Source organism: Oncorhynchus nerka, linkage group LG10 (genome assembly GCF_034236695.1).
Source record: "Oncorhynchus nerka isolate Pitt River linkage group LG10, Oner_Uvic_2.0, whole genome shotgun sequence".
NCBI classification, from domain to species: Eukaryota; Metazoa; Chordata; class Actinopteri; order Salmoniformes; family Salmonidae; genus Oncorhynchus; species Oncorhynchus nerka.
The window spans coordinates 63,219,897-63,244,950 of record NC_088405.1 but is presented as its reverse complement, the minus strand read 5'-3'; the positions used below and the strand labels follow the sequence as shown (position 1 = coordinate 63,244,950).

Genomic DNA, 25,054 nt, shown 5'->3' with positions numbered 1-25,054 from the left:
CTCCTTCAAGACTGTTGGAAAAGCATTCCAGGTGAACCTGGTTGAGAGAATGCCAATAGTGTGCAAAGCTGTCAAAGGCAAAGGGGGGCTACTTTGAAGAATCTCAAATATAAAATATATTTTAGTTACTACATGATTCCACGTGTTATTTCATAGTTTTGATGTCTTCACTATTATTCGACAATGTAGAAAAAGGTATAAATAAACCCCCTTGAATGAGTACTGTAGGTGTGTCCAAACATTTGACTGGTATTGTAGGTTGTAACAAAATGTTTGTTTTTTTAACCCCAACTTTGATGTTTTGAATACTTCTACTCTATTCATTGTATCTTTAATAACATTTGAAATGTACATGTATTTTCAGTCCATCTGCAGTTTTTTTTATTTCCCCAAACACTGTCTTATCATTCCTTATGAATAACTGAACATCCAACCATAAATACCCTTTCAATATGTTGTAGTGCTGTCAGTTTTATGCTTGTGGGGTGATTTCATCATCAAAATGAACAACTTGAATCAGACTTCAATAAGCCTCTATTTTTATTTAAAAGAACAAAAACACGTTAAACACTTGAATATCCTTTGTCATACAGTACATTACCTATGAAATCAAAAGTGCGTGGTGATGTTACTTTACAAAGAAGTTGGGACAGTCAGTGCATCATTTTGTCTGTGGTATATAAGACACAAAAATAACAACCAACAGGACCATGTACATTAACATGCAATTGAAATAAATAGCAACTAATATCTAACATCAATCAATGCGAAACTGTATAAAAACAGACTAACAGCGACATCTCATACCCATTTTGAAGGATTGCTTTGAAGTATTGCTAAATAACATTATGAACCTAAATACTGCACCATTAGAGTAACAATAGTGACTTTCTCTACAGTCTCTTCCATTCCACATGCACTTTACACACAAACATGCTTTATACTTCAATGCACATTGGCTGAGTTTACACAGGTAGCCCAATTCTGGTCTTTAAACTAATCAGATCTTTTTTTTTTTTGAGACGATGCAATTGCTCAAAAGACCAATTAGTGGGGGAAAAAAATCCAAATTGGGCTGGCTATCAAAATGCAGCCGTAGATACTTAGTCCTAGATTCAATCAGATCACGTGTTAACTGGCGATAGCTGACACCCACATAGCTAGTCTTTTTGCGGTGTTGGATGTGGAACTGCATTAGAGCTGTCAAATCAGAGCGGCTGCTTGTGTAGTCATTGTCACCAAGCCACACTAGTCCCACTTACATTAGAAGTTCAGAAGGAGAAAGTGTAGGCTATATAGAATTAATGACACTCAAATTGAAAATCATTAAACTAAATTAGGATTTACACAGTGTACAAAACATTAGGAACACCTTCCTAATATTGAGTTGCACCCCCTTTGCCCTCAGAACAGCCTGAATTCTTTGGGGCTTGAACACACAAGGTGTTGAAAGTGTCCAACAGGGATGCTGGCCCATGCTGATTCCAATGCTTCCCACAGGTGTTTCAAGTTGGCTGGATGTCCTTTGGGTGGTGAACTGTTCTTGTTGAGTGTGAAAAACCCAGCAGCGTTGCAGTTCTTGACACACAAACTGGTGCGCCTGGCACCTACCATACCCCATTCAAAAATCTTAAAAAGCTTAAATCTTTTGTCTTGCCCATTCACCCTCAATGGTACAGATACATAATCCAAGTCTCAAGGCTTTAAAGTCCTTCTTTAACCCATCTCCTCCCCTTCATCTACACTGATTGAAGTAGATTTAACAGGCGACATCAATAAGGGATCATAAGCTTTCACCAGGAATTACCTGGTCAATTATTGTCATGGAAAGAGCAGGTTCTCCTAATGTTTAGTAAACTTAGTGTATATCAGCCTAATCAAGGTGTAGATTATAACACACATTCTGGTGTTCGGATTTGTAACAAGCCTGCATGGGATTATTATTAATACTCATTGCATCCAATGGCAATGTCCGCGACAGGTAGAATGCTGGGAGACGCTTGCTGATTTGACAACTCCAATGCCGTTACACCTACGACATCGCCTAAAAACAATGAAAGTGCTATGCAGTTGTCGGTTAAGTGGGTTGGCGCAGAACTGATTGAATCTAGCCCTGAGACGTATTGAGTTACTCAGATCCCCGAAGAATACAATCATCTGCTATTCCTTCTAAAACAAAAGGTTCAATATAAATACGTTACCACTTAGGTACCGAGGCTGAAGTATGCTGGTTCAAATGAGGGCAAGGCTTTGTTTATGTCGCTAGCAATATTAGATAACTAATCACAGCTTTTTTATTAAATAATGACGCAGTCTGACAAACACCTTGTATCTCTGACAGTTAAACACAGAAAGAGAGCATCTCTATGGGGAAACTGTGGACCACAGTTCTATAAACAACTTTTGTTTAAATTCCAGAGAATAAATTAGTAGGGGCTTGATCGATCCTGATAAGAACAAAAGGTACAATTTTATTGTACTAAGGTAGGTACGGTAACATAGCAACACAGCACTTGAAAAAATAAAAAAATAAACAAGCTATTGATCAGCATGTAGCCTAGTGGTTAGGGCCAGTAACCGAAAGGTCGCTGGTTACAATCTCCAAGCCGACTATGTGAAATATCTGTTAACATGCCCTTGCGCAAGGCACTTAACTCTAATTGCTTCTGTAAGTCACTCTGGAGAAGAACGTCTGCTAAATGACTGAAAAGATAAAGGCCCTAGTTCACACTTCAGATCACTCTCTGACGTACATCTTTCCCACCAGAGCAGGTCTTGTCCTTGTTGTCTTTCTTCAGCCCATCGTCCAGCCACAATGTAGAAACATCTGAAAGGAATCAAAAAGATCAGACTGAACTCAATCTGGCCTATGGTGTGAGGAAGATGACCATACCCGAAAGAGAGCGACTATCCAGTTGGGCTGGTCTGTGACTCACTGACACCTTTCCCAGTCAGAAGAACAAGGCAACCTCAGAGAGTTACACACAACTGGGAACTTTATTTCCAGAGGACATATGAGATGGATGTGGTTCTATCCACGCACTCTTGTCCACTTGGAGAGAGACTGAAGAGGCTCTGACCTGAGCAGGCAGAAGACCTGTCCTGTCCCCTAGTAGTAGAGGTCACTGGGAGTTTGGGGAGACAGTTTATGATCCCCATAGTCTCTCCGGCACCGTCAGATGGGTGGAGTGAACTGCATGAAGTTATAAAACACAGGCAGGGGAATATATAATAAAACCAATCATTTTGTGAACCAATAACCTAGTCTACCCACCCACCCACTCACACACCTCTCAGCTCAGAAGAGCTTGTGTCCTCCTCTCCAGGCTTGGTGCAGTCTTTGCTGTCCTTGTGTGAAGTGGATCTTTTCCCATCCACCACATCGGTCTTCACCTGGCCCAGAGTCTGCAGCAGACACATAGTGTCAAAGGCCTCACCACCTCCTTCCCTCAGCAGCTCCAGCACCTGTAGCAATACACTTCACATAAATAGACATGCCGATACCTCAATGTAATACCAGACATAATGTCTCTCTGGGATAACATAATTACAAGCATATTTTCCCAAGTGGACACTACCCAAAGTTGTCCATTGTGGTTACAATGACTCAATTAGTTGGAGCACAACGCTTGTAAGTTATTACTTAAAAACCTAAAATGGGCAACATATGGTCATGATAGACCACCGGCCTATCATATGACTAAACATGTATAGTAGTGTTGTTACCCACCTGCAGACACTTATAGGACTTCAGCTCACTGAGGTTCTCCTCCAGGAAGAGCAGGTACACGCTGAGGTCGTTGTAGAAGGGTGTGTCCAGGTCCAGAGCCCCGAAGGCCGGCAGCATCTCGTAGGGCCGGAGGAAGCGGGAGCTCTGTCTGGCCGGGCCCAGGGCAGCGTACACCAGCAGGGGAGCCAGCAGGATGTACACCCCCAGGTTGATATAGCTTAGCAGCCTGAACACCCCCACCGCCACCAGCTTACACTGCACCTTCACCGCACTGTTGTTCCTCAGCACCCCTGTCCGCACGTCACAGGCAAACTCATCGGTGATGGAGGCTAGGCGAATGTAGTAGCCCAGGTAGAGGCAGGCTAGCAGCAGGGTGAGCAGGGTTAACAGCCGACACGCCAGGTACTTCACCACCAGCCAGCGGGAGAAACGCTTGGTCTTCAGATACTGCTCCACCAGAGGGTATTTAAAGCAGCCTTCGGTCAGGTCCAGGGCACTACCATCACACAGGGAGATTAGGTGGGGCTGATGCAGTTGTGTGAATTTTGAATATTTTTATTCTCCAAGCAGACACACATCAACTTCATTTTAACATGTTTGTACGTATGTGTACAGAAAAATAAAGAAAGAGTCAACTTCAAGCGAGTGCTGGATCATTTTAAAATCATTGCACTATGCACTATTGCACTTTTAAGAACTGTTTATTGAAGAAAATACATTTGCATATTCTGCCACTGCCCATTACTGATCTGATAAACAGCTCTGCCTATAATCACAGTTTAGACAGATACACACTGTATTTGACTGCGGACCCCAGCCAGGCTTAGTCTACAGCAGTGCGAAGTCAAATGATAAAATAAAAAAAACTAATTAGTCCGTTCGTCACTACCTGTGCTTCTAGCTAATAAGGTTTCACTCTCCCTCTGCCTCTAAATGAAAATAGAGCATTTGATCTCATCTTCTATTCCCATGTACCAGTGTTTTCTGTGTGATTATATAGCGAGAGTTCCCGCTCTGGTATTGGCACGTGCACTCTGGCCAACAGCTGGGCAAAAACAGTATGGGTATAGCCCACATGAGATTATTATGGACAAAAGAGTGAGATTGTTTATTTGTCAAATGGCAGTCAAGCATAGATGATCATGTCACCAGAATAAGACCCTCGATATTTATTGGAAAGGAGCATCAAGCTCATCACCTTTCACCATCCTGTGAAGTTCATCATTAATTTAATCTGTAGCCTAATAAACTGCATGCTTTTCCGACGAGTCATAGTGGGAGGACCACACAACATGTGTTTATTAGGCTACATGTGTTAATTTTTCAGACAAATTTCCTGTTTCCATCAGGCCTGTCATGACATTTTGTGTCTGACATGTACTCGCATAAAAAGGTTGGATGGAAACCTGGTTACTGAAATGAACTCATTGTCCTCTCATGGCACTACACTCTATAGATGGTGAACCTGCGGTTTCTCCCCCATTAGTTTCATTAATAGTATGGCTTCGTGTAGAAACAGCAGAAAAACACAGCATGGCCTCTCTTTGCTGCTCTAACTAGATCAACCCGTTTGACTGCATAGTTAGTGGGCTAGACTAAGCAAATTAAAATTCATTTTATCTCTCTAGATTCCATTATTTGTCATTCTGTACCAGCCGTTATTACTAAACATCTTATAGTCTAACCCTTATTTACTTTTTTGTTTTTTTTCCACTATGATTTTTTCTGGTAAACTCTGCACCTGATGCAAACTAGAGGTCGACCGATTATGATTTTTCAACGGCGATACCAATACCGATTATTGGAGGACCAAAAAAAGCAGATACTGATTATTGGAGGACCAAAAAAAGCCGATACCGATTAATCGCCCGACATATAATAATGACAATTACAACAATACTGAATGAACACTTTTATTTTAACTTAATATAATACATAAATAAAATCAATTTAGTCTCAAATAAAAATTCAACGTTCAATTTGGTTTAAATAATACAAAAACACAGTGTTGGAGAAGAAAGTAAAAGTGCAATATGTGCCATGTAAAAAATGGCATAACATGAGAACATATGAAAGCTGATGTTTCCTTTTAACATGAGTCTTCAATATTCCCAGTTAAGAAGTTTTAGGTTGTAGTTATAGGAATTATAGGACTATTTCTCTCTATACCATTTGTATTTCATATACAGTACCTTTGACTATTGGATGTTCTTATAGGCACTATAGTATTGCCAGCCTAATCTCGGGAGTTGATAGGCATGAAGTCATAAACAGCGCCGTGCTTCAAGTATTGCGAAGAGCTGCTGGCAAAAGCAGGAAAGTGCTATTTGAATGAATGCTTACGAGCCTGCTGCTGCCTACCACCGCTCAGTCAGACTGCTCTATCAAATCCTAGACTTAATTATAATATAATAAACACACAGAAATACAAGCTGTAGGTCATTAATATGATCAAATCTGGAAGCTATCATTTTGAAAACAAAAAGTTTATTCTTTCAGTGAAATACGGAACCGTTCCGTATTTTATCAAACGGGTGGCAACCCGAAGTCTAAATATTGCTGTTACATTGCACAACCTTCAACGTTATGTCATAATTATGTCAAATTCTGGCAAATTAATTACGGTCTTTGTTAGGAAGAAATGGTCTTCACACAGTTCGCAACGAGCCAGGCGGCCCAAACTGCTGCATACCCTGACTCAGCTTGCACAGAACCCAACAGAAGTGACACATTTTCCCTAGTTAATATTACCTGCTAACATTAATTTATTTAAACTAAATATTCAGCTTTAAAAAAAGATACACTTGTGTATTGATTTTAAGAATGGCATTGATGTTTATGGTTAGGTACATTGGTGCAACGATTGTGCTTTTTTCGCGAATGCACTTTTGTTAAATCATCACCCGTTTGGGGAAGTAGGCTGTGATTCAATGATAAATTAACAGGCACTGCATTGATTATATGCAACAAGACACACTAGTTAAACTAGTAATATCATCAATAATGTGCAGTTAACTAGTTAACTAACTGTCTCAGCCTCCAGTAGTTATGCTGCAGTAGTTTGTGTCGGGGGGCTAGGGTCAGTTTGTTATATCTGGAGTACTTCTCGTGTCCTATTCGGTGTCCTGTGTGAATCTAAGTGTGCGTTCTCTAATTCTCTCCTTCTCTCTTTCTTTCGCTCTCTCGGAGGACCTGAGCCCTAGGACCATGCCCCAGGACTACCTGACATGATGACTCCTTGCTGTCCCCAGTCCACCTGGCCATGCTGCTGCTCCAGTTTCAACTGTTCTGCCTTATTATTATTCGACCATGCTGGTCATTTATGAACATTCGAACATCTTGGCCATGTTCTGTTATAATCTCCACCCGGCACAGCCAGAAGAGGACTGGCCACCCCACATAGCCTGGTTCCTCTCTAGGTTTCTTCCTAGGTTTTGGCCTTTCTAGGGAGTTTTTCCTAGCCACCGTGCTTCTACACCTGCATTGCTTGCTGTTTGGGGTTTTAGGCTGGGTTTCTGTACAGCACTTTGAGATATCAGCTGATGTACGAAGGGCTATATAAATCAATTTGATTTGATTATGTTAAGATGGATTGTTTTTTATAAGATAAGTTTAATGCTAACTAGCAACTTACCGTGGCTCCTTGCTGTACTTGCGTAACAGGTGGTCAGCCTGCCACGCAGTTTCCTCGTGGATTGCAATGTAATCTGCCATAATCTGAATCGGTCGATGTCTAATGCAAACGCTTAGTAAATTTGGACACTAGGAGTCTTTGAGCTCAGGTGGAAGAGACAAATAAATAATCTAAAGAAGACAAGTCATCTAAAGTGGAAGTGAATAAGGCCCTTCGTAGTGTTTACCTGGGGGGGTCGTCAGAGACATCTTTGGTGTCTATAGATGAGGCCAGGCTCTTGGCCAGTCTGATGGCTCGGTTATAGGAGCGGTCCAGCTCCTCCATGATGAAGTTGAGGTCAGAGGAGAGGTGTGGGGCGGCAGTGAAGCGCCAGAACAGAGCAGGGATGTACATGAGGATTGCCACCAACAGAAGGATGTAAGGGAAGAACTGGAGGAGGAGGTCAGAGGAATAAAAGAGGGTGAGAGAGGGAAGACAAAAGCAAAGAATTGCATGACAGAGAAATAAGGACCAGGAAGATGCAGAACATTGGTGTGCCCCACATTGGTATGACACATAGAAGTTCATTGTGGTGACACAGGGCATTTGGGAGCTTCCTTGTGACAGACCAAGTAAACCAAACTCATTTTCATGTCCGCAGGAAGATGTTTCGAGGTGGGGGTGCTTTCATTTTGTCGACGGGGGGATTTTTTTATTTAGATTTATAAGCACCCCTACTTCCCGCGGCTATGCTAATACACCTGGACCTATGTCGATATCATCCACCTCGTCAAGAAATAGTATCTCTCCCAGTCGTCTGAGAAGAGGCTGCATAATTATAATTGTAAAGGGATTTCATGTAGTTGAAGAGGTTGACTACTCTGACAGTCTGGTCTGATTTAAAGTATAGCTTACTCCTGAGAGCTCCGAAAGGGGATCTCAATCATAAATATGCCAAATGTGATGCTGCGCCGTGATTGCCAATGAGGAGTGTTATTCCCCAACTCCCCACGCAGCCATAACTGTTTGAGCCACATTAACAGATCAATCTCTCACACTGACTGGAGCTGCCCTCTTGGCCACTGACTGGAGCTGCCCTCTTGGCCACTGACTGGAGCTGCCCTCTTGGCCACTGACTGGAGCTGCCCTCTTGGCCACTGACTGGAGCTGCCCTCTTGGCCACTGACTGGAGCTGCCCTCTTGGCCACTGACTGGAGCTGCCCTCTTGGCCACTGACTGGAGCTGCCCTCTTGGCCACTGACTGGAGCTGCCCTCTTGGCCACTGACTGGAGCTGCCCTCTTGGCCACTGACTGGAGCTGCCCTCTTGGCCACTGACTGGAGCTGCCCTCTTGGCCACTGACTGGAGCTGCCCTCTTGGCCACTGACTGGAGCTGCCCTCTTGGCCACTGACTGGAGCTGCCCTCTTGGCCACTGACTGGAGCTGCCCTCTTGGCCACTGACTGGAGCTGCCCTCTTGGCCACTGACTGGAGCTGCCCTCTTGGCCACTGACTGGAGCTGCCCTCTTGGCCACTGACTGGAGCTGCCCTCTTGGCCACTGACTGGAGCTGCCCTCTTGGCCACTGACTGGAGCTGCCCTCTTGGCTAACTGAGGGCTTGTACCTTGTGCAGCCACAGGGGGGCACCCTCGACGCCATCAACGCTGAGTTGCTGCTCCTGCACCGCCGCCCAACAGAAGGAGTCAACATAGGCTGCCTGTCGCCATGAGAAGTTGGTAGGGGCAAAACAGCTGATCTGGGTACCTGCATTCAGCCAAAGGGATTGGACAGGGTCAGAATGGGTCAGTCCAGAGTGGAAAGACTAGTAAGTGTACACAGACTAATGATCTTATTTTGAGTGAAGACAGGAAATAGGACCAGTGTGGGCTCCAGCTGTTATGTACTCCCAGTTTCCAGTGGACATTGAGTTTGTGAGTAACTGTCCCCTCCAGTTATTGATGTGGTTGTCCCATAGTGTATGGCATAAAAAATTGGTATATTTGTGATTTCACTGTTATTTGCTTGATGTGTAAACTTTATATAACAACTGAAATTTTAAAAATTATTGTTAGTAATAATAGGCTATTATCTATGTTATTACACATGTTTGAACTCCACATCCACAACACAAATCAATTTGGTGAAACATATTGCCTGGATGGCCTATGGAAAGCACAGTCAGTCACTGCCACCCAAGTTCCATTGACCTCTGCCCAAACTGTCATGTAACATAGTCTGCAGGGGAATAGATTAAAAAGCAGGGACTCTTTACAGTGCTGATCCCACAGAATTAAACTGAACATATAAACTGAGTGTACAAAACACTAGAAACACCTACAAGGTGTAGAAAGTGTTCCACAGGGACGCTGGCCCACGTTGACTCCAATGCTTCCAACAGCTGTGTCAAGTTGGCTGGATGTCCTTTGGGTGGTGGACCATTCTTGATACACACAGGAAACTTGAGCGTGAAAAACCCACCAAGGCTTCAGTTCTTGACACTCAAACTGGTGTGCCTGGCACCTCCTACCATACCTAGTTCAAAGGCACTTAAATATTTTGTCTTGCCCATTCACCCTCTGAATGGCACACACACAATCCGATTGTTAATTGTCTTAAGGCTTAAAAAGCCTTCTTTAACCCATCTCCTCCCTTCATCTACACTGACTGAAGTGGCTTTAACAGGTGACATCAATAAGGGATCATAGCTTTCACCTGGTCAGTCTGTCATGGAAAGAGCAGGTGGTCCTAATGTTTTATACATGGCTATACCCACACTGCCATGTGAGAATTATGACTCAGCATTAGGCTAAACTTATCTCTGTGGCGGAGATCTTTGTGGGCTATACTCGGCCTTGTCTCAGGATGGTAAATTGGTGGTTGAAGATATCCCTCTATTGGTGTGGGGGCTGTGCTTTGGCAAAGTGGGTGGGGTTAAAACCTGCCTGTTTGGCCCGGTCCGGGGGTATCGTTGGATGGGGCCACAGTGTCTCCCAACCCCTCCTGTCTCAGCCTCCAGTATTTATACTGCAGTAGTTTACGTGTCGGGGGGCTAGGATCAGTCTGTTATATCTGGAGTACTTCTCCTGTATTATCCGGTGTCCTGTGTGAATTTAAGTATGCTCTCTCTAATTCTTTATTTATCTCTCTGAGAGGAGCTGAGCCCTAGGACCATGCCTCAGGACTAGCTGGCCTGATGACTCCTTGCTGTCCCCAGTCCACCTGGCCGTGCTGCTGCTCCAGTTTCAACTGTTCTGCCTGCGACTATGGAACCCTGATCTGTTCACCGGACGTGCTACCTGTCCCAGACCTGCTGTTTTCAACTCTCCAGAGACAGCAGGAGCGGTAGAGATACTCTGAATGATTGGCTATGAAAAGCCAACTGCCATTTACTCCTGAGGTGCTGACCTGTTGCACCCTTGACAACCACTGTGATTATTATTATTTGACCCTACTGGTCATCTATGAACATTTGAACATCTTGGCCATGTTCTGTTATAATCTCCACCCGGCACAGCCAGAAGAGGACTGGCCACCCCTCATAGCCTGGTTCCTCTCTAGGTTTCTTCCTAGGTTCTGGCCTTTCTATGGAGTTTTTCCTAGCCACCGTGCTTCTACACCTGCATTGCTTGCTGTTTGGGGTTTTAGACTGGGTTTCTGTACATCACTTTGAGATATCAGCTGATGTAAGAAGGGCTTTATAAATACATTTGAAATTATTTTACCACGTGATTTTATGAATCAAATTATCTTTCTGCCACAAACCTGTTTCATTACCAATGCTACCTCTATTCAGTCACTATTCCATATGTATACCTTTTAAAGATAAAATATAACAGCCGAGGGGTGTGGATTATGTGAGATTGTGGAGCATTGTTGCCATGTTCGTTGTTTTTGTACAAATTGGGCTAACTTTGAAAACGATGTCTCAGGTGAAAATGTATTGGTCGCGGGTTGCACGTTTTTGGTCTACTTTTAAGTTGCACCGTGGCCGTCATGGCATTTCTCTTAAAAACATTTCACTGTGACCTGGTGCTGACTGTCTGGCAGTGCGGCAGGCTGTTGCTGAGTGACTGAATGGTGTGCCACTTGTGTAACCTACCTGACAAACCAATTGAATAAATAGCCTATAAACTACAGTTTATTGTTGTTGTAGACTTGTGTTTTTATGCAATTATTAATGGACATGTTTAGTTAATTAAATTGGAAATGATCAAAACTCTATTGCAATTGCCAATCAGATGTTAGAATGGATTAGATTGATGTAACAGTGGTCAGATTAGGCTACAGGTAAAACACATTAAAAAAAGAATAAACACTGGCTGTTGTTGACAAACATATTCAGTTCATATACATATTATTCATATTTAATTCAGTGATTGAAATGATGACCCCATCCTCAGTAGCCTATTCCAGCAGGCTATTGGGAAACACTTACCTCGAAATCACCTCGCTATTCATGTTGAATGATTTAGTCTGTTAATTTGAACTAAGCAAGCTGCTAAATGTTCCGTTTACATCTGGCATCTTACCTAGGCTAATGTAAACTATCTGAAATTAGATGTAGGCCTATAGGATACCTGCCTTTATGCAAGCAAACCATGGCAAAATTGAATGACAATCATAAACCAGATTTGAGTCTGTAGCCTATGCCTATTGAAATGACAAGTCAATCTCGCAAATGGGCCATTTATAATGGTTTGTAGTCTCAACATCTGGCACATAATAATAGCATTAGTGTTTTTATACTCAGAGATTGAGATCTTCTGTCCAACTTTCATCACTCATACTCTCCTGTTGGATTTATCTATAGTTATGCACATGTGCAATGGGGATTTATTTACAATTATAAACCTGGTTCAAGCCCTGAATTTTGATTGGATAAAAGCCGTGGTATATCAGACCATATACCACAAGTATAACAAAACATTACTTTTTACTGTTCTAATTACGTTGCTACCCAGTTTATAATATCAATAAGGCACACTTGGGGTTTGGGTATATGGCCAGTATGCGTGCGGCGGCAGGTAGCCTAGTGGTTAGAGCATTGGGCCTGTAACCGAAAGGTTGCTAGATCGAATCCATGAGCTGACACTGTAAAAATCTGTCGTCCTGCCCCTGAACCCACTGATTCTAGGCTGTTATTGTAAATAAGAATTTGTTCTTAACTGACTTGCCTAGTTAAAGGAAGGTAAAAATAAAAAATATGGTGTTGTGTCATGCTTAAGAACAGCCCTTAGCCATGGTATATTGGCTGTATATTGCTTAAGCAAGGCTGTTAAATTGATGATCTTTTCTCTTGCCACATATTCAAATGTATTTATTATGTCACGTCATAGCTTGCAAAAATTATTACTTTTGAGGAAACCCAAGTTACTATCATATTCCTTCTTAATTGGCTCAATAACGTTATGGAAAAGGGATTTATTGTATAAATAACCCCCTTGCTGTGAAAAAAATGGGTCTAGTTTTCGGGCATTTCAGGTTTTCAGTGGTCAATGAGCTATAAATGTAACTTGACCTGGCAACCCTGTTGTGGAGTCATTTTCAAAGATCTACAATGTAACGGTTTCTTCACGGGGCAGGCGGCGCTGTGGGCCTAATCTCGAACTCAAAACAATACAAGAAGGCTACAATGTTACTACAACTGCATATTGAGAGACAAGCAACTCAGCTTTTCTAATAAATTAAGAATTCTGCAATACATGGCAGGATATTCCGGGGCGAAACAAATGCAATGCAATTAGCCTGTTTCCCGTTGACAGACGGCGGTATGAATTGCAGATATGGGGTCTATGGAGCAGACAAAGAACGACCCAGGGATTTAAACATGTTTACGAGTTTATCTAATGAGAATCAAAAAAATGCATTCGTTTTAGACGAACTAAAACAATTGAAGTAGGTTTTTTTTCAGTGTTTGACTGCAGAGGTCTGCTCAAACCAAAAACAGAAAGCCAGAGTTTGTGTGTCGAGAGAAACCGATAATCTGCTCTGCTGTTAGTGCTCAATTCAATTGGCTAGAGAGAATACTATTTTATCAGTTTCTGTTTGACCCCGATACTTTTATTCGATATATTTGAACATGTTAGTTTAGTTTTAGTTATGATAGTCTATCAGTTATTCAACTCACCTACTGACACCTCTTGGGCAAACGCGAGGGAGATGAGTAACAAAGGGAGACCAACCGCGATGAAAGTGACTATTTTGTCTACCGCAAGCTCCAGACGCACCCCTTTGTACTTCGACTCTGTTGGATCCTTCAATAAAAAGTCGGAGAAAACGTATTCTGTTGCAACGTGTGCAATTGCCATTGTTCAATGTGAAATAGTCAGTATAACAAATAAAAAATGAATAGTTATCCAGTTAATACAATTGATCTATTATCTAAAAAACAAGCCGCGCGTTGTCCAAGTTTTTAGTCACATTATTTTCTATATAGATCTCGACAAATTAAGTTAACAAACATGTTACTTAGCCGAATGTGCATGCAATAACGCCAGACTCATTAACTGTGTTCGAATACGCATACTAATCGTATTATTTGTGACGTAAATTGAGTATGTAGTATGCTTATTGGCCATAGTATGGATAGAGTTAGTATACCAAAAGTTCCCGGATGTCGTACTACATTCGCGAAAATACGAAGTATACAAGCAGTGCTCCTTTTGTAATGACCACCCAGAAATAGTGTTGCATCTTTTTGGGCATTGCATTCATGTAAGAAAACTGTGACAAGACATCAGTAGATTTATAATTGAACACATTTATGAAGATTTTACACTATTGTGGAGAGATGTACTGCTTGGATTTTTTTTAAACATACGATAGAATTAAGCTGAACCATTTTAATGTAATTCATTTCATTATTCTTTTGGCTAAATTTCATATACACAAATGTAAATTTACAAACAAAAAAAACATTTTCTTACCCTACAAAAAGAAATTGAACTGTATTTTAAGACAATTAAATACTCTACTAACAAAAAAAAAGCTGTTAGAATTATAAGTGTATGTATGTCCCTTAAAGTCCTTGTGAAATTGTAATGTGATATTGTACCCCCTAGCTCGATTGTCCATTGTATATAATATATATATATATACTTGTGTTCCCTCATGTACTTTCTGTATTGAGTTGTTGTTAATAAAATAAAAAGTTCAAAAATTTTAATAAAAAATAAAAAAATACAAGCAGTGGACACTATTTCCGTGCTTTTTTGGCCCATAATGCAATTCTTCCTAAATGGGCGTGGCTTCACAACGCTTTCAGATTTGAAGAGAATGGCGGAAATATGCAGCGAAATCCGACTACAGCGGATGCATGTTCATTGCATTAACTAATTATGACACAGGTTAAGAAAATGTTGAGCTACGTAAGAAATGAATAACTTTTTTAATAAGTTATGCTACACCTTGTGTTGGCTGACAATGTGTTGCCTACGCGCTATCCGTAAGAACCGGATAGCATATAATTACAGCAGTAGTATGTTAGTTGGCTACTAATAAATCGAATTTGCCAGTATATTAACAATATGCTATCTATCTAACTACCCAACGTTTATTGACTTGATTATTCACGTCATTCTTAGTTAAGTGGTATAGTGGTGCGTTCTCAATGGACATAAATTCGCACTGGCTATCTACTCCGATTTCAGAGCATACTGTGTGCCACACAGCGCAGAATAACGGATGCATTTATGAACGATCAACACCCATTGAATATATATATATTTTAAATGAACTAGGCATATGGCCGGTGTCAGTAAATGTCGGCAAAAAAAAACATAATTAAATTGTTACCAGCAGCACATTTACAGTCACCAACCCTCTGGATAACATGAAAACAGCCTAACCAGCTCTGCTCGTGTGAATATAATGGTCAAGAGTGAGATGTTCTCTCATCTGTGTCTGAAGTAGATAGCCAATAAGCTTGTGTGCTTGACTACCATTGTGATGGTCAGAATGCTCGGATCAGCCAGTGTGGGCAACCCTCAGAATTTAGAATGGACAATATGACACCGCTCTGAACATATGAGCGTACTCTGGCACTCCAGATTAAATTTACGAACACACCTGAAGTCATACAATGTCTAGCTAGTAATTTGTTATGCTAACAATCTATTTTTGACATTTTATTTATGCTAACGATCTAGCAAGAGGTAGCATAGCAACAGCATCAACTTCCAGTAGACAGGCATACCAACAGGCATAGCACTAGTATGCTCAACTGAAAGGATACCGTTCGTTTACAGTACACTAAAATGAACTAATAGTATGTAGTATATACTCATTAAGTATGTAGTATACAGTATGTTAGAATGGGTATTCGAACACAGCCATGGTCTAGACTTGCACGGATGGGCTACCGGCAAAGGAGCCATCGACAAGTGACCCGTCTCAACATGCACTGCCTATAGCAGGGGTAATCAATTCTAACCTACGAGGTCTGGAGCCTGCTGGTTTTCTGTTCCACTGATAATTAATTGCACACACCTGGTGTCCCAGGTCTAAAGCAGTCACTGATAATTAATTGCATACACCTGGTGTCCCAGGTCTAAAGCAGTCACTGATTTAGAGGGGATCAATGAAAAAAAGCAGTGGCACTGGCTTCAATGTCCAGAGTTGAATTTGAGGGGCCTATAGGCAATCTTTTAACAATGGAATAGCAGTGACAGACTGCTAGTGTCTCGCCTAGGGCCACTGCCTTATATGCTCTCAAGGCCATGCACTGACTGAGTGTTATCTTTCTTCAGAAATAAATTAGGTAGGTCAATTCTTAGCGTTGCATTGACAGTTTTATTTGATACACAGAATAGTGTTTTTCCCACTGCTGCAACTGTTGCCATGCAGCGACTCGTGTGATGGTGTTGATGGGCAGGTACACGTTTCAGAATGTTTGAAGGGCCCCAGTGTGTTGGAATATCCTAGACCCAGCACGGCATGTGCAGCACCACGGGCAGTAGCTGGGCTCCCTCAGAAACTCACCCCAGATAAGGTTTACTGTCTCCGTGCTTGTTTTGGGTTTTGTGACTGCATCACTTTTTCCAGTATCCATCCTTCTCTATGAACCAGAAATAGTTTGAAAGTTCTTTCAAATCCCATTACTGCAGGCCATGAGTGACCTTGTGTGTAAATGTGAAATACATTTGTGTAAACTTACCCCCCAAAATACTGACAGACAAAAGAGTTTCAGAGAGAGAGCTTGAGTTATTTAATGTGCTTGCTGAAGGCAAGACCACTGTAGAATTCTTACATACTCATATTATTATTCTGCCCACTCTAGTACAAATGATTTAAACTGTAAACACAAAACCAACTTTTAAATGTGCAGACAGCCCTCGCTTAGACTTCTTGAGAAAATATCTTTGATAGCATTTACATTTTTTGTACTACAACAATATTTAAATGAGCTCCCATTGTATTTCAATTGCAATGAAAGTGCCATAGACTTACTTGGAGAAACTTTGGGCATGCATCTCCTCACACCATTTAAGCTATCAACAACAAACCAACATTGACATGTTCAGACTGACCCAACTTATATTGTTTGTCAAAGGCCTTTTGATACTATTTATACTTTTTAAACTATAACCATTTAAAATTGGCATAAAAGCTCTATTGGCTAGAATTATACATTTTAGATTTAGCACTGCTCTTCAACCGTTTAAGCTAATAACACCAAACCTACATACAGACCGACTCAACATAGATTGCTTGCCAAAGATTTTTGATACTATTCATACTTTATGAACTATAAACATTTGCATAAATGAACATGAGTTTGAATGAGAACCATAAGAGTAGAGTGGTAGCTATCCAAAATGGTCCAGCTCCTTGGTCATTTAAGCTGCAAACCTTTGAAACTTTGAAACTATCCTCACTTCAAATTCTCTCAAACCTCAATAAAATATCAAGCACACATTTTCTTTAGGAAATGGCCTTTTCTTGTCTTTGAGGAAGACTTTGGTAAAAAATATATATATATATATTTGACCTTTATTTAACTAGGCAAGTCAGTTAAGAACAAATTCTAATTTACAATGACCTAGGAACAGTGGATTAATTGCCTTGTTCAGGGCCAGAACAACAGATTTTTACCTTGTCAGCTCGAGGATTCAATCTGGCAACCTTTCAGTTACTAGTCCAACGCTCTAACCACTAGGCTACCTGCCGCCCCTTTAAATAAAACAAATACATTTGGAGACTCGAAAAGATGTTGAGTTTTTATTATCGCATTTGCCTATGCAGACCTCCTACGCATTAGCAACTTTAAGTGACAGATTAATAGTGTCAATTACAAACGTTATATCCCGTTCAAACGTAGAGATTACATTAACATGACAACTTAACATTAACTTTCCTTTTTTCATCTGATTAATCTTTATGCAATGTCTTCAAAGAGGAATAATCAAAGAAAGTATATTATGATATATATCTGGTCTAACAGAAGAGAAGAATTTGCAATGAAACACTCAAATGTAGTTATGAGAGGGAGAGAAACAACTAGGAGGATTAGCTGGCCACACTCTTGGTTGGTTGGGGCTGGAGGTCCTGGTGCCACTGTCTTAGACACTGTTGAACAGACTAAAGAAGTCATTCTTCTGGCCCTCAGGAGCCTCCTCCAGCTCCACACCCTCACAGAAAGACGGCAGATTGAATACTTCAGGGGCTTTCACCTCAGTGACCACTTCGGAAATGCTGTGAGAAGAAGAGAAAAATAGCATGAACTTTTTGGGCATGCAAGTGTAGCGGACATGAGTCAGGCTCATTTTCTCGTGATATAGTAGCCCTGCCTGCAATTTCAAAATCAGTGTCATCTTCGGCCCAATAGGACATTTTCTCTAGGTCTACGTCAAGACGTTGGTTTCTCCCGTGGGAGATCATACAGAACTAAATCTCAAACATTTCTCAAATGCATCTAGTACTATGATATACCAAAGTATAGGCAGATAGTAGCAGCTATTATCCATTGCACAAGAAGGTTTCAGTGACCCTACAGCTGCATTAAACAAATTAAAAGTATGCTACTCACCTGAAGAGGAGTGTCATGGAATCAGTTGAGTAGAAAGTGCTGAGTGGTAGACATTCTCCCACAGTAGTAGACAAAAAATACTGGCCTGGAGATCAGGCAGACAGACAGATGCTTTGATACATCCTAATAGCTTCACTATATAAACCCATGTTTACACCATTGCCATCCAACATTATACTTCATTAATAAAAATCACATTGACAGGTTGACTCCTAATGTGTATCATACTCACCCTTAGTCTCTGGCACGGATCCCGTCCATATGTTCACTTTGATGTTCTCCTCCTGAACAGTGTCACTCCCCAAAAACAGCTCAACCTGATGGGCTGCACCAGCGGGGAGTTCCAGAGCGTGAGCATGAGAGTGCAGAGACATCTTCTTACAGGACTGGTTCTTCATGTCAATGTCATAGAAGACCCCCTGAGAGAGACGGATGAGAAGGAGGAAGCATCGGTTATGATGATGCTGTGTCATAACCATAGTAACAAGTGGGTTATGCAACTGTTATGTAGACCATGTGATGTTATAAAGCAGCTATTCTGAATTACAATTGGGTTGGAATCTTGCCTTATATGTTTCTGTCAGTTGTCAGTGTTACCTCTTCAAATAGCATCAGGTAGTCCTCCAGATGTTCAGTCTTGTTGAGGTGCATCTCACTTTCAGTGAAACGTATCTTCTTGTCCGTCGAGTCATAGCTGTAATGTCCAGTTGCCTTGATTTCACCTCCTGTAAGGGCCATCTGTTTAAGAGATAACAATATATAGAGAGATAACGATATATAGAGAGATTAATATGACCCAATTCTGTACCTGCAAAAACTAAGCCAACTGTGCCAATATAGTTGGCCAACTGTGCCAATATAGTTGTTTTTAGGAGAAAACATCAGTGGATAAAAACAGGGTTGCCTGAACTGAGAGTCTGGTTTAGTTTAGAAATAATGCAATATAGCCACACAGTGTCCTAGCATTATTGATAATGGTTAAAGGACAAGAGGGCTACTCACCACAGTCAGGACCCCAGTCATATTAGGTGATGCTAAAAGACAAAGTCGGCAGTTAGACAGATTTTCAAACTCAGAGATCATGTGTAGACATATAGGTATACTTTAAGTTAGAAGAGACTGTTGATTTGATAAACCTTGACAATATTACCAAAATAGTCATACAAGTAACAGCAGTTTTCCACACAGTGCACAGCAAACATGAGCCTCAACAAGATATAAAGCAGATGATCCTTACTGCAGTGCTGTGGGCCGTGGGACTCTGCCAGGGTGGTGGCACCCAGACACAGCCAGATGGAGAGGGCAGCGACGGCAAAGGCCTGCATCTTCTCGTGGAGGGAGACTGAGGTTAACACTCAAACTGCACAACTCAGAAAGGATGATCACGTCTCCAAGTGGTTCCAGGTACTGTGACAGGATGGATGGACACACTGGTCCTTTTTATCGGGTCCAACCACAGGATTAAACAGAACACCTCCATGGGTCCAACCCCCATAGTGTCTGTCTCAATGGAAGGATGTTGTGGAAAGAGACGGGGGTGGTTTAAACTGGCTGACCCTTCCACCTGGACCCTGACAAACAACATCTGCATAAACAAGGACTTAAGGACAAGCCACATGGAGTCACTGTGGAGCAATGGTCTGCTTTTTCATTGTGTCTCCTGTTCTGTCCTTGTGTATCCACTGTCCTGTCAGCATCTTGTGCAATAGAACCTATGCTATGATTGGGTACAGTCAACCCAGTTAGTTTGTAAGCCATGAGCCAATATTCAACTCATAATGAAAGCCATGTTCAACAAAGACCAATTTATAATAATGCTTACTGCTCGCTCTTAAATGTATTTTGATGTCCTTTCAACAATACATTGTGTGGTATCATAAAATATAGTGCACTTTTCAAAATAGAACTGTGTAACTGTGTAAAATACATGCCCTTTGTTCTTCTAAAACCGTACCAATGTGATGTTTATTGATAACAACCTCTTCATGCCCTTATATTAATAGTGCTTACTGTGCAGTTTCTGTCTCTATGGCTGTGAAAGATCCAGCTGCCCTCTGAAGAACTTTAGGGGGCGTCCATTCCAAACACAAATGAGGTCGGCCCTCTGTTTCCCTTCGGCAAACAATATTAAACAATATAAGACAAGATATTTGTTTTTCCTTTGAGAGGATGATTATGGTCACATTGCTGAAGGGGTTACGTTCGACTAAATCTTCAACTTAAAAGGATTTGTTGAAAAAGTGGGTAAAATGGTGAGATTGAATTTTTACGTACAGCACATTTCACTGCTCCACAGCTCAGATAACACAGTGTCTGTAATCAATGATCTGACATGACTCTGGATTCAATTCAGGATACATTGTAATAGATGGAATCCAAATACTGTTATAGTTAGTAGTATGTGTACATGTACAACGTTTATACAGGATAAATATCAGACAGTACTGCCAATCAAAAATTCAGTCGCCCCTGGCATATAGAGAGAACGGATCATGTCCAAATAATAAGTTCTCTCTCGGACAAGAAGAGTTTATCTTAGTGCATCTAGGCTCGGGTCAACTGACAGAAACTCCACCAATCAATCCACAATGATTTGTACTAAACGTTTTCCCAATATATTTCTCACTGTTACAAAGCCCCCAGAGAGGGATCAAAATTGGTATCCAAATAAATGTTGACAGTTTATGCTTGTTATGGTCTTTAGGGCTTCTCTATTCCAAATAATATGGCAGAGTATCAATGTACAGTGGGAGATTGAGATTGTAGAAAACCCTTACAATTGGCCATGAGTACTTCTCAGAACCCTCTCTCAAACTCTCTCTCTAGCCTTTAGAGATTAACTTTGGGACTTCTTGTAGCTGAGGTAGGCTTCCAAACCCTGACCTCAGCCTAAAGTTCAAATGTCCTCGCTAACTACAGTCAAAAAGAATGCCTCAGCCCTGCTTGCTTGGTAGTCTCCCCAAGCCCTCTCTGGGTGGAATGCAACGAAAAGAGTCCGCAGCCCTTAAAAACAGACTCCACCCACGAACACCTGTAGATCTATACACGTAAACCGTGACAGTCACGGGATCTAAACCGGCACCTCTTCCGGAGACCACCACATGGTGGCGCTCTTTTTCAGAGCTTTAAAGAAATGGATTGCTGTGGTCAAGTACTGCAATAGAGCAGAGCAGAGCAAAAGTTTCAGTGTTCCAGGGTATCGTGAGTGCTCTCTTGATTGCTAAAATTTTGAAGGAACATTTTTAAAAAGGTATTGAAACTAAAAAGTGACCAAGAGAGGTGGAATCTGTCAGTGTTCCTCCTAACTGTGAGAGCAGAGGGGGGAGTCACGAGAGTGAGGGAAGCCCTTCTAGAGAGTCATGATTTGAAAGGGGTAGTATGTACAGTATGTGATGCATATAGAGCTTCTCCCCCACAACACACGCAAACATACCAACATAATCCCACGACCACATCCCTGTTAGAGTTCTCTGCTCACAAAAAGAGGAAGTAGGCACTGTATCTGTCCATCAGGACTGTTGTCCAGACCACTGACCTGTAGTTCACTGCCCACTTCCTCTCTCCAGGTCTGAACCTGACCTATGTGCATGAGCCAGTTGGCCATGAACAGTAACTACACAGATACACACTCAGATAGTGCCAAGGCTGTGTACAAAACTACTTGGCTGATTTTGACTGAACCCTAAGTCGATTAAGCAGCTTCTGTTTATTTTCCTATTCCAAAATCTCAATAGTAAATGTATATCTCTCATTTGATTATGGTGATTTATGACCATGGGCCTTAGGGTAATGGCAGAGTGCCATTTCATTTCTACAATGGCTCTAAATAACAGAAAGTGGGATGGATAGTCATGATGGTGGTGGTAATTATGGTAAAAATAGTGACGATGTAGTTCTCTGAGACATTCCCAGGGCTGCCCCCCCCCCCCCCCCCCGAAACTCCTCTCTCTGCTATTTCTGTCATGGTGAAATAATGGTGAATATGCCATCCAGTAACCACCTGCCACTCTCTGCACAACTGTGATGAAACGGCATGCTTCCGCAATCAAGAAAATTACTAAGCTCTTTCTCTCATCATCACTTGCCCTCTGCCCCCCCTCCTCTCTCTAAACCCGCCCCCAAAAAATAACTGTTCAGTCATTCACAATTTGACAAATTAAAACGAGTGAAAAGTCATTATCCAAATGCTCTGAATATACACTACATGGCTCCGGAGTCCAATAGCAGCGAGCTTTACACCACACCAGTTGACGCTTGGCATTTCATGAAGCTACGAACAGTGTTGCAACCAAGAACAGACCATTTTAACGTGCTATGTGCTTCAGCACTCGGCGGTCCCGTTCTGTGAGCTTGTGTGACCTATTACTTTGCGGCTGAGCCATTGCTGCTCCTAGACATTTCCACTTCACAATAGCAGCACTTACAGTTGCCGGGGCAGCTCTAGCAGGGCAGAAATTTGCTGAACTGACTTGTTGGAAAGGTCATAGGATGCCACATTGAAAGTCACTGAAATAGCCGAATCCACTCATTGTAATTCTCTCTCTCTCTCTCTCTCTCTCTCTCGTTGTCACTGTTGCCAAAGCAACTATACATGGACAAATATACACAAGAAGAAAACAACAGCAACAACAATTGAGAAAGTAAATCTCATATATTATGACAGGCCAGGACATAATCTGCTGCAAGATCTACATTTTCTCCTAACAAAATGCAGATTTTCTCCTCAACAGGTAGTTTGTTGTTGTTGGTGATATTAGCATCTTGTCTCTATGTTCAGGCTATGGTCACTGAGTCTGTACATTGCTAATGTCTTCCTTTGAATTCTTTGATCTTGACAAAGTCTTGTGAAAATCTGATATCTCTATTTAGAATTTGGTAACATTGAAGTTTGTGATTAAATTGAGATTTCTATTCGATCTAATGTTGTTATTTGTGGTTGAATGGTTGAATTTAGTTGGTGCTTTTGCTAGTCTGAAGGGTCACTCTCTGGTTACGGTGTTTGCAGAAATAAGCCTTGTAATTCTAATATTCTGGATCACAGTGTGTTAGGTGAGTCCAGAAATGTGTGTCTCTTTTCTCAATTTGGAATGACAGGGGGAATCTCCCAAGATCTGCCCTACAGGCTAGGTTTGGGGCATTTCTGGGCACACCTAGAATGTTTTGACAAAATTCCAGGTGTAAAACTTTGGTGGGGCATTTATCCCATGAGGTATATTTTAAATTGTAAAGGGGGGCCCACTTTTCTCTGCCATATAGAAGGATTGGAGTTATGACAAATAATACATCAAATCATTTAACCCAAATTCTAATTGGTGGGTTAAATTTATATAGAGTCTTTCTAATTGCAAAATATGCTGGGAGTGCTTTATCTGTTAGAGACTTTATGGCCATGTCAAACTGGCCAGATGATCTTCTAGTCAGACCAAGGTAAGCTTAGTTGGTGGTGTTTCAGGGTTGGATGAGATCTGGACTTTTTCTGAAAGACCATTGCTTTGCAGTCTTTCCTGTTAATTCTCTCTCTCTCTCTATCGAGAGAGAAGAGAGACAACTATTACTCAGTCAGACTGTGTATAACACACAGAGGTGACGCAATGCAATCTCAAGATGGCACTAACCTCTAGAAACCACTCATTTCGAGAGGGGTTGATTTTAATCTGTTCTCTTCTACCATTCCTGGCTGGCAAAGTACCAGGATGTTGTCTCTGGTTTCCAATCTGAATTTCGAGAACTGAATTTGAAAACATAATCTTAATGCATCTGAGGAGTTGAATATATGAAACTTTTGTAAACTTCAAATGATACATTGTAAACTTGATACACAGACAATGAATACAATGTCTTCCATATTGAAACTGAATATATACATATTTAATTTCAATATTAAATATAAATGTCAAACTAAATGCAATATTCATTCAAATCATGATATGCAAGTTCAATTTATGAATCCAATGATTCAATTTGTGCAAATCAATGTTTAGAAATCATAAAAATTCTGCTTTCTACACATTGATTTGACTATGCCAGGCAGACTTCGATATGTCTTGTGCAGTAGGCTAGAGTACACTGCTGTTACTTGCCAGGTGTACCATGTGATTAACTGTGCTGTCAGTCTCATAATTAATAATAATTGCATTTAGAGTTTTTCTGCTTTGCATGTATGGGAAATGCTTTTCATACTGTACATCCGCCTAGGTGGGTTGTGCAGTATACATTAAAGTGTTATTGAATATAATCACTTAAAAAAAAGAGAGAGAACCTGAAGAAATACAAATTAATATAGAAAGTGTGTAGTATCTCAGCTTGTACAACCCACCCACTCATTTAACAATGTCACAAGGATAGTGTCGTTTTGATTTTACAGTTGAGACACTGGGGTGCTTCCCCATAGAGCACCCCACAACAACACAAAGTGTCGTCGATGAGAGTAGAGAAAAGAAACAACCAAAAAGATTGCGCAAAGGGATTTTCATTTCCGGGACTATTTTAGGCAGTGGTTAGTTCTCTATTTCTGGAACAAAATACTGTAATTGAGATAATAATGTTGTTTCATAATCTTCTTCTATAGCATCCATATACATTAAGGTATAATAGTACATACATCCATATACATTAAGGTATAATAGTACACACACACACACACACACACACACACACACACACACACACACACACACACACACACAC

The 25,054-nt window shown here is 41.2% G+C and overlaps 2 protein-coding genes across 4 annotated transcripts; both read right to left on the bottom strand.

The window, feature by feature from the left end:
* Positions 1 to 522: 522 nt before the first annotated feature.
* panx1b (pannexin 1b) lies at positions 523 to 13,922 on the bottom strand. Of its 3 annotated transcripts, XR_003864530.2 has the most exons (7): positions 13,469 to 13,922; positions 8,966 to 9,105; positions 7,591 to 7,793; positions 3,731 to 4,226; positions 3,291 to 3,465; positions 3,081 to 3,193; positions 2,743 to 2,827 (listed from the first exon to the last, which is right to left on the bottom strand). XR_003864530.2 is itself a non-coding variant. In XM_029670877.2 (6 exons), the coding sequence occupies exons 1-6, from the start codon at positions 13,647 to 13,649 to the stop codon at positions 2,733 to 2,735; spliced, it is 1,290 nt and encodes a 429-aa protein (XP_029526737.1). In that variant the 5' UTR covers positions 13,650 to 13,920; the 3' UTR covers positions 523 to 2,732. The 3 variants fall into 3 exon arrangements, 2 of the variants coding, with proteins under 2 accessions (XP_029526737.1, XP_029526738.1); XM_029670877.2 differs by lacking the exon at positions 3,081 to 3,193 and having other exon boundaries at positions 523 to 2,827; positions 13,469 to 13,920; XM_029670878.2 differs by having other exon boundaries at positions 2,737 to 3,193.
* A 3,615-nt stretch (positions 13,923 to 17,537) lies between these two features.
* epd (ependymin) lies at positions 17,538 to 22,245 on the bottom strand. The gene is made up of 6 exons (XM_029670876.2): positions 19,605 to 22,245; positions 19,370 to 19,401; positions 18,965 to 19,105; positions 18,600 to 18,786; positions 18,368 to 18,452; positions 17,538 to 18,033 (listed from the first exon to the last, which is right to left on the bottom strand). The coding sequence occupies exons 1-6, from the start codon at positions 19,690 to 19,692 to the stop codon at positions 17,901 to 17,903; spliced, it is 666 nt and encodes a 221-aa protein (XP_029526736.1). The 5' UTR covers positions 19,693 to 22,245; the 3' UTR covers positions 17,538 to 17,900.
* Positions 22,246 to 25,054: the final 2,809 nt, after the last annotated feature.

Excerpts from the sequence above, each read along its gene's own strand:
- panx1b (XM_029670877.2), bottom strand. The coding sequence starts at position 13,649 with ATGGCAATTGCACACGTTGCAACAGAATACGTTTTCTCCGACTTTTTA. Across the intron at positions 7,794-8,965 it reads CCCCCCTGTGGCTGCACAAG|TTCTTCCCTTACATCCTTCT; the intron begins GTACAAGCCCTC and ends CTCCTCCTCCAG. Across the intron at positions 2,828-3,290 it reads AAGCTCTTCTGAGCTGAGAG|ATGTTTCTACATTGTGGCTG; the intron begins GTGTGTGAGTGG and ends GATTCCTTTCAG.
- epd (XM_029670876.2), bottom strand. The coding sequence starts at position 19,692 with ATGCAGGCCTTTGCCGTCGCTGCCCTCTCCATCTGGCTGTGTCTGGGT. Across the intron at positions 19,106-19,369 it reads TGACTGGGGTCCTGACTGTG|ATGGCCCTTACAGGAGGTGA; the intron begins GTGAGTAGCCCT and ends TCTCTTAAACAG. Across the intron at positions 18,787-18,964 it reads ACCTGATGCTATTTGAAGAG|GGGGTCTTCTATGACATTGA; the intron begins GTAACACTGACA and ends CGTCTCTCTCAG.